Consider the following 17,415-nt stretch of genomic DNA (forward strand, 5'->3'; position numbering starts at 1 on the left):
CAGTGCGGCACTGCCGCGGGCTTCAAGGCCTCTTACTTACCCGGGAATGGTAACAGTCCTTAACGGCAGCCAATAACGGCTCACCTGCGGCCCAGACACTAGCAAGGGCGGGAAGAGGTCAAACCTTGGATTTTGGAGCCCACGCCCCAAACCCTAGACCTGCATTGAACTACAATTCCCAGCATGCCACGCGGCCGCCCGGGTGGCAGAGCGTGGGCCTCGCCAACCTTGGGCCGTTCTTTCTTCCCGCGCGGCCGAACTCCCAGAACTTCCGGGTAGTGCTGTCTTCCCACCCACGACAGCCTCTCCTCTTGATTTCTGGGTATTGTAGTCCATCTTGTTCCGGTTTCCTGGGAATGACCTTCTCCTAGCTACGGATACCTTCGCCACAAAAACTACAAAACCCAGAGTGTCGCGCGAGTTCCCCTCGTCCAATAGGAACCCCCCATGTAGTGAGGCGCGGAGGCCGGCTCTCGCAACTCAAGATGGCGGACGAGAGTGATACAGCAGTGAAGCCGCCGGTACCTCCGCTGCCGCAGATGATGGAAGGGAACGGAAACGGCCATGAGCATTGCAGCGATTGCGAGAACGAGGAGGACAACAGCTACAACCGGGGGTAACAAGATCCTCGGAGTCCAATTCCTATCCAGTCCCCCACAACCTGGGTCTCTGGGGTGCGGGGAAGTCATCGGGAGCTTAGTGTATCCCCACCCCCACCTTCTTATTGGCTGAGACATTGGAATCCTGCCTGGCGATTCGTTGCTGTCTTTGTCATTTATCAGGGGTGGGTGGTTAGTATATTAAGACCCAGAGACATTCAATACTTTTATTATATAAAAGTTCTTCTGTGTAATGCTCCACTCGTGTGGCTCAGGCGCGTCCGAGGAAAAGAGCATGTTGGACGATGGTCTTCAGTGGCACAACACAGGTCAATCTAACAGTGCAGTTCGAAAGGAACGTTTCTTATAAGGTGTGTGAACAACGTGATTAGCAGTAAACGAATAATAAAACGTTTCACTGCAGTTCACCTTCAATGAGGAAATTCATCAGGCTATACCAACCATAATTATGTTGTAAAATATCACTACTAGAGAATCCCAGGATATAAACTCACCTTATAAACCCTGCGTAATTACTGTATGATAATGTTTGGATGTATACCGTGTCTGTTGCTCCAAATAATCCATAAGTTTCCTGAACAGCACATAATTAGGTCTTCCAGTATCTTTGCTCTGTTAACTTTGCGAAGTAGCCTGGCGCTTCTAGAAATTGAGTGATGGTGCTTCCTTGGACAGTGTTTGGAAGTGGGTTTAATACTGCATCTCCTGTACTTGAGGGTCTTGCCTACTGGTAACTGTTCCTCGGGTAGAATAAATGCATCAGGCGTTTGAGTGTTGAGCTTTCAAATCAGTGTTCAGTCTTGCAAGCCACACCCTATCATTTCTCTTTCTCCATATTGTTAACAGTGGCTGGCGCTGACGCTTGCTCTCCCTGTCTATATTTACATATGTGTTTTCTAACGGAAAGTCATGAGAGGCTGTTTTGGATGTATAACTTTGGCTGAGTCTTTGGTAGTCTGATTTTCATAGCCATCCTGTCGTTTGCTGTATCGGTTGGTGGTAGTTCTGGAGGAAAAAGTAGAAGGTTGAGACCTTTGGATAAACTTTAAAGAGAAATTCTGCTACCTTAAGGCAGCGGGAGAACAAAGGATTATTTAAGTGGTTTATAAGTGGCTTGTGATGAAATCTTAGGTTAAAAGATCTAGCTTTATGTTCTTCAATCAGCTTTAAAAACCACAAGAAGAATGTAGGGGAAAGGGAAGCTTGTCAAATTTGGTTTTTATAGGACTGTGTTCTTTTGCACACAGATCTCATGTAATGAACGCCTTGTTTGGAAGTGTGAGATTCCTGAGAAAGGAAGAGCTGAGAAAGAGGAAGTAGGAACAGGAAGGAGGGAAAGTGCAGCCCTTCTGAGTAGAGATTCCAGTCATGTGAGAGTTCTTGAATTTGAAATTCGTTTCAGAAGTGAAAGTATGGCTTCATCTTTGCTGTGTGTGTAGTTGCTTTTAGTTTTCAATGCTAAACTGTCGCCTGAACCAGTGTCTGTAGCTCGTTAATTGGTTTATAGTCTATGAATCACTTTGCAAGACTGTTTGGCGGAAAGTTCTGTGTTTTATTTAAAGTACAACAAAGTGGTAACCTAAAAAAGAACCTTTGGAGGTGTGTTGTTGTTGTACATGGTTATGGTCTGGGTGAACAAATTCAGTTTTTTAGCAACCCGAATCTAGATATCTGTATAAATAAGTTTGGAGGTGGCAGGTGAAAAACAGAGGACCCAGCCTGGAGGACAGGGTCTAGTTCTGACACTTAGAATCTGGGATGGAGTCAACATTTTTCCATCAGTTGTCAGAGGAGACAGTTTTGGGAAGAAGCTGTGTGGTATGATGGGAAAAGCATAGACTTTGGAATCATTCAAACCTGAGTTCAAAGCCTGGTTCTGACACTTAATAGTCCTGTGACCTTGGGAAAGTTAGTTAGCCTCCAGTTGTAAAGATTAAATGACATAATATCTGAAGCAGCCTTCCCCTTTCCTTTTATTCTTCAAATCTTCCCTGTTCTCCTTCCCCCAGCTTGCCCCCCCCATCACATACTGTATTTTTTTTGTAGCTTTTATCATGACAGTAGTTAAATAACATTCATGTCCAGTCCATGTCTTACCTACTGTGAGATCTCAGCACAGGGATCCTGTCTTTGAGATGCCTGGCAGTTAGTGGGTGTTAATGAGTGTTTGCTGGATGAATGAATGAAAAATGTTGAAGTTCGTAGCCCAGTGTTAGTGGAGCTTCATTTCTCCTCACTGAGGGGAAGGAAGGATGTCATATTTTCTTACATGTACACTTCCTTTTCGCAAATAAGTCTCGTAAGCCTTACTACAGTTTTAGTGAAATAATCCACAGATATCAAGGATCCTTCAATTTTTCGTGGTAGTTTTCCACTGTTTTTTGGCTTCGTGAAATTTTTCTTGCCTTTACTTAATATTAGTTTAAATGTTTTCAAAAGTGATAAAAGAATTGAAGGGGAATATCTCCTTTTCATGCTAACAGTTCTAAAAGACAGTATGCAATAAAAGTTAATGATAGTTCAAACTAACCCTGGTTCTCTTGGGCCTTTCAGGATGGGCTCAGTGCTTTACACTAATGAAGTGAAATGCGTTCATGTACTGGAATAATAGGAAATACAGTTCTGCTAGTTCTTACATTCCTTCTTTGTGTAGAAGTTTAGTTCTTGATTTTTTTAGTCATGTGTTTCTTCCATAATTAAATATTTGGTGAGTATAAATTTTATGTATACATATAAGCATACATGTGCACATGTGTGCACATATAGTATATAGGTGTGTGTGTGTGTATGTATCTGCCTGCAGTTTTTCTATCTGCTATTTTTTTTTTAAATCCACTCAACAGAGGAAAGAAAGAGGGGTAGCGTTCCACCCCTCCCCCCTCCCCAGTAACTTGCCTGGCATAAGTTACCGTGAGCAATTGAGTGGAGAGTCAGACTAAGATCATCTTTATGCTGTATCTCCCTGCAGGTCATGATTCACCTATGGGTTTAATTTGCTTGTTTGGTTTTTCCCCTTTTTAAAATTAAAAAAAAATTTTTTTTTTTATTGGAGTAATGTTGCTTTACAGTGTTGTGTTAGTTTCTGCTTCTTGTTTGTTTTTAGTGAGAAACTTATCGCTAAAGAATAAATCTTATCAGCTGGCAGTAGATTTTAATTGTGCGATAACAAACAAGTAAAGTTTATCTGGGTGTTTTGGAAAGGGAAAACTTTTAGACTATTTTGTTTGTAGGATTCGTTCCTAGAATTTATTCTGCAGTGTCATCGATAGCACTGAGATTCTGGGAAGCCATGGATCGAGAATGCTTTGATAAGGGATGTCTGTTTCCCATTCTGTTCTCTTACTCCATGGGGACAGGTTAATATGGGTTCTTAAAAGTTTTCTTCACTTCCTAATCATGAGATATTATCCTTTATGAAGAAACTTAAGAGAAAAGAAAGGTCTTTTTGAATAGAATTCCATAAAGCTATCCTTACTTGCTTCTGTTTTATTCTTCAGATTCTCCAAGAGTGGCTCTTTCCACATTTATTTGACGGCTTATAGCTGTATCTGGCTCTTAGAAGAAGAAATCTTTTTAGTTCCTTTTTCTTAATTTCTCTCTTCAGCTTTTGGTTTTTCAAAACTAGATCAAAGCAGAAATGAAAAGAGAGACCTCATCACTGATATCAAATAAGTGTTCTAATTTTATTTCCCAATTAAGTGGCAATTAAAAAGAAACTAATCAAGAGCTGCTTCAGAGAGAAGGGACTGGAGAGCAGAAGAAATGAAAAGTAAATGAGAGCCTATTTCAGGGAGACTGCTGTTCATGGCAAACCAGTTTTGCTGATTTTTCACATTGTTTAATGTGCTCGCTCTAAAATTTCCCAGCTTTACTAAGTCTGCCATTAACCCTTTCCCCGCAGAGTCCATAAGTTTTGGGACCATAAATTTAGTAACTTTAGGAGGATGCTGCTTTAGCTCTTCCTTTTAACCTTTTATCTGAAATCTCTGCCCTGCAAGCCTCTCTTCCAGTTCCCCAAGGACGGCGCTCTTGTGATTGTTGCATTTAAGGCACACAAACACTATGTTCTCTCTTGAGAGCACAAAACAAAACGAAACTAATATTCTTCAACAGGGTCGGTACTTGCTTCAGAATTTTTTCTACTGCTGCTTTCTTCGAGAGGGAGCTAAGGAGGATTCACTGTTGTTAAGTGTTCAATAAATGTTCTCTGTTGCTAGCATTACTATGTGCTGGGCACTGTGCTAAGCCCTTTACATGGATTATCTCATGTAGACTTCCCTTATAAAGACTGATTTAGCTTTTGTAATGAGGCTTGGGATTTGCAAATCCACCTCTCCCTTTGACACCCAGGAGGATCCATTCTGAACTTGCTGGATTTCTTTTCCCTCCTACATTGACTCCTTCCTCCTCACTCTGCCAGCAGTGTGAGTCCTGTCTTTGGATGCATTCAATAACCCACGGACTTTCCCAAACTAGGGAGCCCGTTGGCGATGGAGGTGACTGGCCCCTTTAAACCGTCCTTGATAGACTGATATCTTTTTCAGAGTTCATTCCAGTGTGTGAAATGGCTGCCAGCATTGAGTCACTGCTCTGAAAATTACTGAAAATGGTCTCTGAACCGCATTTGACTTGACCTAGGAGTTGCCAGGTTACAGTCTAGCTCACCAAACCAACCCAGAGTATGTAGAATTTACATTTCTGTCTCATTCCCACTGTAAACTACTTAGTGTATCAGAGCTTTTGTGACCCGTAAAAACCAATTTTCCTTCATGACAGGAATTGGCTTGTGCGCGCTCAACATTCTGGCTAACCATCCCCGGGAGGGCAGAGGGTGGCAGTAAAAGCAGTAATCCTTGCCACAAACTGCTGTTCTTTTCGCAGGCCTCCTGGGTACCTTGATAGCAGTAGTAGAGTGTTTTTATTTTTACAGTAATTTAGGACTCACTAGCAGCTTTTTATAAGAATAACTGATTGGTGGGAGTTTGCAAAGTTTGGGGGATTGCATTAAGGGATCCTGCAGTCTCAGCACGAGGACCGGCAGCTGATACAGATTCATGCCATGTAGTTTCTACCTGGGCCCCCTTGTAAATGCCATTGCATTCACCTGGCTTTGGGCCTTCTGAATACTGTACCGATAGGATTGCTGGTAAATCATACCTCATGAATAAATTGATTTGCAGAAGGGGAGTTCCCTGGCGGTCCAGTGGTTAGGACTTGGTGCTTTCACTGCTGTGACCCCGGGTTCAGTCCCTGGTCCAGGAACTAAGATCCTGCAAGCCACTGGCATGGCCAAAAAAATTTGATTTGCAGAAGGATTTCCTGATGTCTACAAGTAGAATCAAAAAGATGTTAGAGGCTAGGATTTATTAAGTTTCTCTGGAAATTTTGAATTTTAGCCTAAAAAGTTAACTTCCAGATTTTAGGGGTAGAAAACAGGTAACCAAAAGTCGTGAATTTTATTTTCTGAACTCTTTTTTTCTTTTGATCTCATAATTAAAAGTAAACCATGGGGCTTCCCTGGTGGCGCAGTGGTTGAGAGTCAGCCTGCCGATTCAGGGGACACGGGTTCGTGCCCCGATCCGGGAAGATCCCACATGCCGCGGAGCGGCTGGGCCCGTGAGCCATGGCCGCTGAGCTTGCGTGTCCGGAGCCTGTGCTCTGCAACGGGAGAGGCCACAACAGTGAGAGGCCCGCGTACCACAAACAAACAAACAAAAAACTAAACCATGGTCTGTGTTTAAGACATTGGAACCGTTTGAAGTCGTTAAAGTGGAGCTTTTTCGTTTTAACTCATAGAAATAGAACAGTTCCTAAGGAGGGAGAAGACAATGAATAAGAAAGTTGATAATTTAATAATAAATTTGATAATTTAAAATCTCAAACAGTGGCTCAAAAGAGCACAGCATCGCCTGTGCTTTCATAGAATGTTAACACAGCTGTCCTATGGAAACATTGCTAAAGATGTTTTGCTGACCCTCTTTTGGGTTCTAGCTTTTCAGGGTTTTATTTTAGTCTGTTATGCCTGGAAAGCATCAGTCAGGCACATATTTGTTGAACTGTCAACTGTGTGCTCAGCATAACTAGGGATGCTGTGGGAAACAGCTGTGAAAGATATGGTCCCTATACCAGGAAAATTTTTATCTCATTGAGAAGCCAGGCAGCAACACATTATATATATAAAGTATTAAATTGTGGTGTGGGAGATCATAATCTTAAAACAGATGGACATCAATGAGAATGAGAGCTGGAGGAGTCAGGGAGGCTTTCTGGATAAAACACGGCTCCCTCTCCTCATTGCCTTTACTGTCTGCTCCTCTGATACGCAAGAATTTGTTTTAGGGCTTTCGAAGGTTCTCAGATAAATTCTCACAGGGAATGAGACTTCAGTGTTTGGGGAGGAATGGGCCAAGTGGTTAGATTGGTGACTTGTCCCTGGGTACTAGTTGGTTAGTTGATGCCTCGCGTCCCTGGGCCTTGGTTTCCTCTTCTGTAAACAACAGGTTAAGCCAGATGGCCCTGAGATTCCTTCCAGCTCTGGTGGTTTAGCTCCCAGGAAAACAACTTCTGTCCCTCAGCCACGCACCTTTGAGTGGATTTTGTTATCAGTCAGATTAAGAGGAGGCCTGTGTCATGGACCTGCGCTGCTGCTGTTATCTGGAGGTTGGCAGCTCGAGCTGCTCTCTGTCAGCTTGCCCTTCCCTCCCACCAGCACACACTCTGGTGCTGCATTCTATTTCTAGAAATAAGTACTGAAGTTCATTTTCCATCTCCTCCCCCAGCCCTGACTTTATTTTATTATTTATTTATTTACATTTTATTTTTGGCAGCGTTGCGTCTTCATCGCTGCACACAGGCTTTCTCTAGTTGCGGCGAGCGGGGGGCTGCTGTTCGTTGCAGTGCGCAGGCTTCTCATCGCGGTGGCTTCTCTTGTTGCAGAGCACGGGCTCTAGGCGCGCAGGCTTCAGTAGTTGTGGCATGCAGGCTCAGTAGTTGTGGCTCGCGGGCTCTAGAGCGCAGGCTCAGTAGTTGTGGCACACGGGCTTAGTTACTCTGCGGCATGTGGGATCTTCCTGGACCAGGGCTCGAACCCGTGTCCCTGCACTGGCAGGCAGATTCTTAACCAGTGCGCCACCAGGGAAGTCCCCAGCCCTGACTTTATACCAGAGCATCCATAGGATTTCTTATATGTTTGAACTTAGAATATTTTGACCTTCATTTAAAAATGACATTTCTTGATTACTTTACTTCTCTGTTCCTGGTTTGTCATTCTGCTCATTCATCCCATATTCACTAGGTTGGTCGTTAGTGACTTGAGTTGATCAACTTTAGAATGTACATTTCAAAATTTTTATGTGAATTCCCATCTCCCTTTCCACTGCAGGCAACCCCCCCCCCAAAAAAGGGGGCAAGTTTCACTAATTCTCTGCTCATTATTTTGGAACCAAATGAACCGAAGTTAGACTTTGATTTGCTGTATTCCAAGGTTTTGGCCAGTCCCTTTGAAGTATGTTAAGGTGACTGGCAGGTTTAGAGAGATCTCTGAGAGATTTCTGTTTTAATTTGCAGAGTCCCAGCATGCCCAGGGATACTCACCCAGTGGGTATGGACTCCAGGTCCCTTTAAAAATTAAGCCAAATTCTTTTGAGAAGGACCAGCCTAGCTTCCATGGGGTCGTTTGGTTTGGTTCTTCCCAAATCCAGATTGAAGCCATCCTGTGAAATGGTATTGGCTTCCTAAAGACCTGCTCTCAAGGCCTCTGAGCTTGGTTTCTTACGGATAATTAAAGGTATTATAATCACCTGGAGAGCTAGCCCTACTGTGCTCCTTGGAAGTCTCTTCTCCGAGTCAGTTGTCTTCCTGTTTGGGTTGTTGACTGTCAAACCATGTTGAGCTCATAGTGTTCTCATGAATATGGCTCAATACCTGGTAGCTCAGTGACAGTGACTTTTTTTAAACTTTCCTTTGTTCTTCAGGTGTCTCCGTATTCTTGATGTACAAATTGAGACAGGATCGTTGCTCAGTAGCTGCATGTGCAAATTCAAGCCAATCCAAGGAAAATGAAAGTAGCTCTTTGGTTTTAGTTTGGGTCTTGGAGTTTGCTGGGCACTTTTATTAATAATGCATAAAACAGAACAAGAGTTCTACCCAGGGTCTGTCCACAAAAATGGGGTCCAGAAAGAGATGGCTACACGGAAGTGGCTCCACTGAATTGCAAGAGCAAAGGCAGGAAGGGAGTTTTTAGCGATTTTGCCTATTTGTGAAGATGTCTACAGTCGGAGGAAGTAATTTCTTCTATTTTCCTTATGTGAAATTGTGTTTAGTAAGTATTCAGTTGTTAATATGCAGCAGTTCTTCACTTTAACCTTTTTGATTCTTTTTTCCGTAAAAACAGTTCTTATGGTAATTCATGTACAGGGACCAGATAATTCATTCCATAAGCTGAAATGAATAAGGACTTATAAATTGTATCAACAGTGGAATGCTGCTTTGTCTCCTACCATCAACCAGCTTTTTGTTTTTTTAAATTTATTTATTTTTGGCTGCTTTGGGTCTTCATTGCTGTGCACAGGCTTTCTCTAGTTGTGGTGAGTGGGGGCTACTCTTCGTTGTGGTGCGTGGGCTTCTCATTGCGGTGGCTTCTCTTGTTGTGGAGCACGGGCTCTAGGCATGCAGGCTTCAGTAGTTGCAGCACGCAGGCTCAGTAGTTGTGGCACACGGGCTTAGTTGCTTTGTGGCATGTGAGATCTTTCTAGACCAGGGATCGAACCCGTGTCCCCTGTATTGGCAGGTGGATTCTTAACCACTGAGCCACCACGGAAGTCCCCATCAACCAGCTTTTAAACCTTATAATGCTGCATACAATCCGGAGACTGAGGTGAGACTGTCTCTTGAATCAGAAAACCACACAGGCTTGTCATAGGCTGCGAACAGGCCTGTGCATAATAACAAAATTGAGATAATAAGAGGAAAGCTTTATCTTCAGTCTGTAAATGGCTTTATGGTTCCTATTCTTTGCCATGGCCTTGGGGGTTTTGCTGAGCATCTGGTTTTAAGGTGTTTACCTTATTCCCCCTCTGAATGTTATCGGTCTTCCTTCCGTGTTTTGCCTTGTGTGTCCCATTAATATGGTATCTAGGAGGTGCACTTGCATCTGGATGTCAGAACCTTACACTTCGACTAAAGTCAGGACCTTACTTGCTCTCCCTGACTTTAGTCTTTCTGCAACAGGGGCCTGGTGAGAGGCCTGGCCCCACGGGTGCAGGCACAGTTATTCCCGAGCAGGGGAAGTAAGGGTGGATGAGCTAGATGGGAACTGAATGTGATGGGCCGAGGGGAAAGTGGGGCTTGATACCTTCCAGAATAAGAAGCTGCTGTCACTGTAGGCTTTCAGGCGTGGGAGGGACTCATGGAAAGCCATTTTCCCAGAGGTGAGTCCCACTGCTATGTAGAGTTTAGGAGGAGGCAGAGAAGTTGTGATGTCAGGGAGATCCAGGAAAGGCTGGAGATAACTTTAGTCCAAGTGCGAGGTTGTGAAGTCTGGATGCAAGCACTCCTAACCAGACTAGGACAAGAGAAATCTGAGGACATTCTGCAACGGGAAATAGCAGCACGTTGCCTTCTCCCTATACAGTACCACGTGCTATGAGATGATAATTAATATTCATAATAACTCCAAGGCACTTTAAGACCATGAAGCCTTTCTGAATTATAAAATAAAGCTTAAATGATACTTACCATATGGTATGTAAAATGTATTTTATACTGTTTGAATTCTTTGAAAAATTGATTATCTAGTCTGTACAGCTAAAATAAAACCCTGCACTTAGCTGATTCTGCAGATTAGGGTTCACTGTACCCTTGTGTTCGACTCCTAATTTAGACTTTTTAATGGAAGATTTCAAGGGAGGATGGCAGAGTAATAGTCCGGCATTACTCCCAGTCTGACAATGCCCAAATCAATTTAGACATGGCAAAAACCAACTACAACAGTAAATTAGGGGGCTTCCCTGGTGGCGCAGTGGTTAAGAATCTGCCTGCCAATGCGGGGGACACGGGTTCAAGCCCTGGTCCAGGAAGATCCCACATGCCGCAGAGCAACTAATCCCGTGCGCCACAACTACTGAGCCTGTGCTCTAGAGCCCATGCGCCACAACTACTGAGCCTGCCCTCTAGAGCCTGTGAGCCACAACTACTGAAGCCCGTGCACCTAGAGCCCGTGCTCTGCAACAAGAGAAGCCACCGCAATGAGAAGCATGCGCATCTCAATGAAGAGTAGCCCCCACTGGCCGCAACTAGAGAAAGCCCACACGTAGCAATGGAGACCCAACACAGCCATAAGTACATACATACATACATACATAAATCTATTAAAAAACCAGTAATTAGGAAAGCAGCCTGCAAGCTGAACCTTAAAATTCATCAATAAAATGAAGGAAACCCAGAATCAAAACTATTATCCTAAAATCAACAGGAATTGGGAAAAAACATTTGGGAGCAAATGAATGGAAAATGTTAGCAAAACACAGTATAATATATGATTTGTGTCTCAAAAATATTGGGAGACAATACAGAAAACGATAATGAAAGCCTGTAGGAAACTGTTAAATGTGGCTAAGAAACTGTTTTTGCTGCCTTCATTGGGTGACTCATGCAGAGGGAAAGCAGCATGAGAAATCCCCATTACTGTGGTTCACAGGCACACACGTTTCATGTAAATCTCCTCTTAGCAGGGGTGGCTGGGTGTTAATTGCTGTTGTTTTCCCAAGATTCCTAGTGCCGTGTTTTGCTGGTGGTGATCACCCAGTCTGAGCCGGCTGGTGGTTGTTCTCAGTCCTACAGGCCTGATTTAGGCATTTCTCATGAGCGTTTGACTATTTTGGACACAGATCACAGCCACATTAAACTACCTTTTTCCTTGTTCCTTCGTCCCTTTCCAGTACTGCTTTGTGCTTTAGGTCCAGATGGGGCAACTCAGAAAACCTAATGCGTCAGGAGGGTGGGAGCAGAAGCGAGGGAGAGTTTCCAGAAGACCACTTTGGGCTGTCATCCTTTTAAATTCCAGGCTCTAAGGAAGTGTTGGTGGTATGAATGCCCTGTTAACAATTATCATTTGCCTTTGCTGCCAGCAACCTGGCAATCTAAAGAAAATAACCATTGGAATTCCCTGACTGTCCAGTGGTTGGGACTCCACGCTGTCACTGTTGTGGGCCCGGGTTTGATCCCTGCGGGGAACTAGGATCCCGCAAGCCACGTGGTGCGGCCAAAAATGAAAGAAAATAAACCGCATAAAATAAAAGCAAGAACAGAAAAGGTCCTTTCAAACAAATAGGCCATCCTTTGCACATTGCTCCCTCCCTGGGCTCTGGTGGGAGTGGAGAGGAGAGCTGTGTCTGCGGGTGTCCTCCAAGTGCCCCTTCTGGGCCCTGGACTCTCTGGTCTGCTTCTGAAGCCAACGGGCTTGATTAAGGAGGGTCTGGCTCTACAGAAAGCTCTTTGTCAGTGTAGCTCAAAACAGATGATTTTTTAAAAACCCTGCATCAGTATTTACTTTGTCTTACAGTGGTTTGAGTCCAGCCAATGACACTGGAGCCAAAAAGAAGAAAAAGAAACAAAAAAAGAAGAAAGAGAAAGGCAGTGAGACAGATTCAGCCCAGGATCAGCCTGTGAAGGTAACAAGGAGTCTCTGTTTTCTGGTGACAGAGTCACTTTTTCAGATGAGAGGGTGTTGGGGTAAATGTATAGGAACAGTGTGGATTGACAGTCCCCACTGGTATTACTTCGAGAGGGAGGAGTTGGATCCCTCTGCTGCCCTCTGCTGCCCTCGACCTAGGTGATGAAACTGCTATCCTACCTTAAAAGGCACAGCACGTTAGACATTGACTCCCAAGCCTGGTGCCCCCTCAGAATTTATAGGTGCATACCTGCATGGGGTGTTGTGCGCGTGCCACAGAGCGATTCCCCTGTGACCGCCCCTGTGGCCTAGAGCAGTGGTTCTCGGCCTTTTCTGTCTTCAGTCCCCACCACTATGAGAATGAAAGGCCTGTTCCTATTAAGGCGGACCTTTATATATTGCAAGCATTCTGTTGATGCTACAGTTATTGTAATGAGAACTGAGACTCCCACAGAGCCCATTTCTGAGTTCCATAGTTGAGAACCATTGGCCTAGAGCTTACCTCTGAGACTGACACACCGACACAAAACCCAGAAGTATGGGTAAGGATTGTTTTGTTTCTTAAATAAAGCCACATTAAAAAAAGAAAAGCTTTTATTTCAGGTAAGTGCTGTCCTCTTCCAAGTAGGCCCTGGAGGAAACTCGAAACATACCCATAATTCTTTCAGAATTGCCTCAGTTTACAGGCCTCACGAGAAGTCCAGTCTCATCATTCCAGTGTACCCGCCCCTTGCTTCTTGCCTCCAAAGTCATACTCCAACTTGAATCTCCTACCTTATTGAGATATGGCTTCAAGTCATTTTTTTTGGTATTTTCAATACCAAACCCACTGTGAAAAAAAAAATCCTACCATTATTGACCACCATGCTGGCCAGCTAGGTTCTTGCCAGGCACATGGTTTAAATTAACCCCAACCTTCAATTTCTCTACAGGGTAGGTGGGGGTCTTCCCATTTTAAAGACGAGAGGAGGTGGTTTACCCAGGTCTTTCAGTCAGGAATCCTAGCCCAAGCCCATGCTTTGGCTTTAGGGATTCTTGTTGGTTTCTTTGTTTGTCTGGGGGTGGGTGTTTGGATGACTCCAGGGGGGTTTGAACTGAAACCTTTATCAAAATGGTTCACTTTGAGAGTAGAAAATCTCAACAAAACACCATTTGTATAGCCGTTCTGTTTTTCTCTTTATGAGAGTGTTGGAATACATAGTAAAGAAATTAGAAAAAAACATAGCAAGAGGAAGAAAATGAAAATCATTTCCAGTTCTACCTCCCAGGAATAAGCAATGTAAATATATTGGTTTATATTCTCTCTTTCCTTCACAATTTAGATGAAAAAAAGATGTCGGAAAGTAGAAGTGTTAGAAGTTATGGGTATTTGTATAATCTTAAGTTGGACATAAGATCCAGAAGCCATAAAAGAAAAAGTGACAAATTTCAAACTTCTCTGTAAAAGTCAAGAGGTAAACAACAAACTGGGCAAATACTTGCAATACATGAATCAGTAAATTTAAGAGAATGAAATGAGTAGGCCATTCACAAAGAAAAAAATCAAGGTTTTTATATGAAAAGATGGTTAAATTTGAAATGAAAATTAAAGCAAGATTTTTTTTCCCCTAGATTGGCAGAGATTAAGATTTGGTAAATCTGATGATGAGGGTCTTGAGAAACACACGCCCATACACTGTTCACTGGGTTGATTGATATTCTCTTTTTAGAGAGTAAGTTGACAATATATATAATCTCAAACATGCATCTCCTTTTACCCAGCAAGCCTCCTTTCTTAGACTTTATCCTGTAGAAATATGTATTCAGTGAGCAAAAATAGATGTAGAAGAAAGTTCATTGCAGCATTGTCTGTAAAACTGAAGACTCAAATCACCAAAATGCCGTTGGTAGGGGGTTGGCCAGATATATTGTAGTCTGTGCACGCAGGGGACTCAGTTGTTGGAATGGGCAGGTCCATGTGACTGCGTGGAATGGTCTCTAAGACATAGTGTTTGAAGAAGAACAGTCAGTAAAATAATACTGTACGATCCAATTTGAGTCTTTGAAAATTGTGTGTGTGTTTGGAACTTGCATGCAAAAAAGTCTGAAATTATATTTGCCTCTTCTCACCCTACCTCCCAAATTTAAGACTGTTGATGACAAGGATTATATTTGAGGGATGGGACTGTTGGGTTTTTTATCTTCTGTGTGTTTTTACATTTCTGCATTGTTTGAAATTTTACGCTAAGCCACGTTTTGCCGTCAACCACCGTAAGACTAAGAAGAGGAGAAACCCTGTAGGAAGCACCTCCCTATCATACTGCTCGTCGTCGACCACTCCTTCTCCACTTGTACTTCAACAGCTGATCTCTCAGGAACCACACCGCTTCTTTGAGTTGTACCCCCTTAACTCTTGGACTTGAATGAATCAAAAGTGTTTATTAATATAATGGGCCTTTTCTCTCCCCAACTTTGTCTTGTTCAGATGAACTCTTTGCCAGCAGAGAGGATCCAGGAAATACAGAAGGCCATTGAACTCTTTTCAGTAGGTCAGGGACCTGCGAAAACCATGGAGGAGGCTAGCAAACGAAGCTACCAGTTCTGGGACACGCAGCCCGTCCCCAAACTGGGTATGTATTCGCTTTCTTCCCCAGGCGAAGGCAAAGGCAAAGGCAAGGGCAGGGGCGAGGGATGTGCCTCAGCCATGCTGAGGGTTCTATGCTGGATTTGTGAGGGAGGACGAGAGAGTTCTGTTGTTCCTTGGTGGTGGTTTTTAGAGGATAGTCTTTACAGTGCAGTTCAGAAAAGGCTGTTGTCCAGGGACCTTATCATTTCACAGTAACACATATTGAGAACAAGTAATGGTCCTTGTAGTGCATCATCATCCAGTATAAATCTACAAAGAAAAACAGGGCGTTGGCACATGGTGAGTGGGGATGTGCGCTCAGGGACCTGTCTTCCCACATAGGTTTTATGGGGAGACTTGTTTATCTGGGCAGTGTTTAATCTGGAGTGGGCCAGTCCCCAGCCTCTTCCCCTTGTCTCTCAGACAGTGCGTGCTTCATAGATGCAAAATAATTTGACATTTTGCTTCCCAGTGATAGTTTAATTCCACCTGGAATACCGTATGCAGGTTTGGTCGGCACCTCTTTGAAAAGCTATGATGAACTCTCAAAGGAGTGGGGCAGGCAGAAAATAAAAGGATTCTGGAAGAGACTGGTCGTAGCAGAGTTAGAGATGCCTGCTGAGACTGAGCCACAGCTCACCTTGACGGCTGACTTCAGAGGGTGTTACTGACAGAACGTTTTTGCAGTGGGTTGCATCATGCCCCTAGACCCATTGATAGCCCAGTTCCTATTTTCTGTGTGACTGGGAAAGTAGGTATGTTGAGAAAAACGTGTGTTAACAACAAACATGAGTGACCTTCAGGCTGTCCATGTTACTGCTCCCCTCCAGTGACACAGTGAGGTTTGACAGTGTGTTTGGTGGGGAAGAGCGGGGTGAGGGCAGAATGAAAGCCTGGTGAGGGGAGAGGGGCAGCTGTGCCCAAGGAGAGTCGTCTACTCCAGAGTGTGCCCCTCCGGCCAGCAGGATGGACATTGCTTAAGAGCTTGTAGAAATGCAGAATCTCGAGCCCCAGACCTGCAGAATCAGAACGTGCAGGGGATTTGTGTCCACTCTGCAAGTTTGAGAAGCTCTGCTCTGGAGCAGATGCAGTTTGTAGACAGCTTAGTCCCAATCCAGAAGCAAGCTGAGACGTGCCCCCCAGAGGGTGCAAAGCAAGGCAGTGCCTGGATGGTTGTGAGTCGTGAATCAGCAGCAGGCACTGTTCTAGAACCCTGCCCTCACCCATCCACCAGGTCTGTTGAGCTGTCCCGGTCAGCCAGGTCCCAGGCCACTGGCTAAGCCCTCCAACAAGGCTTTGGGTCACAGCAATACTATTCTTAGGGTATTACAGGTAACGGGCCCCGGCGACCACTCCCCCACGAAGCAGCAGGAAGAATCGAGAGCCACACGCTCCACCTCTGAGTGAATTGCACGAAGAGGCATCCGGGGTGGGGGGCTGCTGTGCACCTTGGCTGTTTTCAGATGGGGTCTTGGTTTGGTTTTATTTTTCATTAAGAATTTGCAAATGGGTGACTTTGCTCCATTCTTCATAGACATGGAACCTGGTGAAGAGGCCAGTTGGGATTAATGGGCTTCTCTTCTGCTTTAGCTCATTTACTCTTTGATGTTTGCCTCAGTTTCTCCACCTGTATGTAGACAGTACTCCCTTTTTGTTCTCAGAAAGCTCGTGACAAAGCCACACTATTGCTCACAGGGACCTAGATGGCCTCGGGAAGGTGGAATGGGGCTGTTTTGTTTCTTCTCGATGTGCCTTCTGGGCAGTGTGTGGTGTGGGGCTCTGGGGAAGAGTGATCACTCCAAGCTTCTGGCCAGTCTGCCTTTCAGGTCCGCGGTCAGTCAGGTCCAAATAAAGGATTCCTTTGTGTCTGTGAGTCAGCACATAGAAAGTACCACATTATAGGCATCAGTTGGTCCACGTGGCTGAGGTGTCACCCCAGTTCTGCTTCTGACTGTCATTAGGGTAGAGTGATTTACAGCTTCTTGCTTTAATTTTTTCCACTTAACTGGGGGCTAATAATTGTGAGACTCAAGCATATCAAGTGTACTGTGTTTGCAGCACTCCCCAACTTGTGGTGAGAGTTAGATTGCATTTCACTCAAAAGACTTAGAATTCTTTAGGAGTTTAAAATCATCTGGGACTTCCCTGGTGGCGCAGTGGTTAAGAATCCTCCTGCCAATGCAGGGAACGCGGGTTCAAGCCCTGGTCTGGGAAGATCCCACATGCCGCGGAGCAGCTAAGCCCGTGTGCCACAACTACTGAGCCTGTGCTCCAGAGCTCATGAGCCACAACTACTGAGCCCGCGTGCCACAGCTACTGAAGCCTGCGTGCCTAGAGCCCATGCTCCGCAGCAAGAGAAGCCACCGCAATGAGAAGCCTGCGCACCGCAACGAAGAGTAGCCCCTGCTCTCTGCAACTGGAGAATGCCTGCACGTAGCAACGAAGACCCAACGCAGCCACAGATAAATAAATAAATGTATTTTTTTTAAAAAAATCATCCTAAGTTCACCATTGAAAGG

The 17,415-nt window shown here is 44.4% G+C and overlaps 1 protein-coding gene across 2 annotated transcripts in view; it reads left to right on the forward strand.

Annotated features, from left to right (window-relative positions):
• The first annotated feature begins 264 nt into the window (after positions 1-264).
• NMT1 (N-myristoyltransferase 1) overlaps positions 265-17,415 on the forward strand; it is a 32,416-nt gene continuing 15,265 nt past the window's right edge. The window contains exons 1-3 of one of the 2 annotated variants that reach the window (XM_027098877.1): positions 265-616; positions 12,181-12,289; positions 14,756-14,900. In XM_027098877.1, coding sequence (XP_026954678.1) covers positions 486-616; positions 12,181-12,289; positions 14,756-14,900 — 385 coding nt within the window. In that variant the 5' untranslated portion in view covers positions 265-485. The remainder of the gene's footprint in view (positions 617-12,180; positions 12,290-14,755; positions 14,901-17,415) is intronic. The other variant, XM_027098878.1, reaches the window with a different exon arrangement.

Source organism: Aethalodelphis obliquidens, unplaced genomic scaffold (genome assembly GCF_003676395.1).
Source record: "Aethalodelphis obliquidens isolate GAN/ISIS:26980383/991018 unplaced genomic scaffold, ASM367639v1 scaffold126, whole genome shotgun sequence".
Taxonomy (NCBI): Eukaryota; Metazoa; Chordata; class Mammalia; order Artiodactyla; family Delphinidae; genus Aethalodelphis; species Aethalodelphis obliquidens.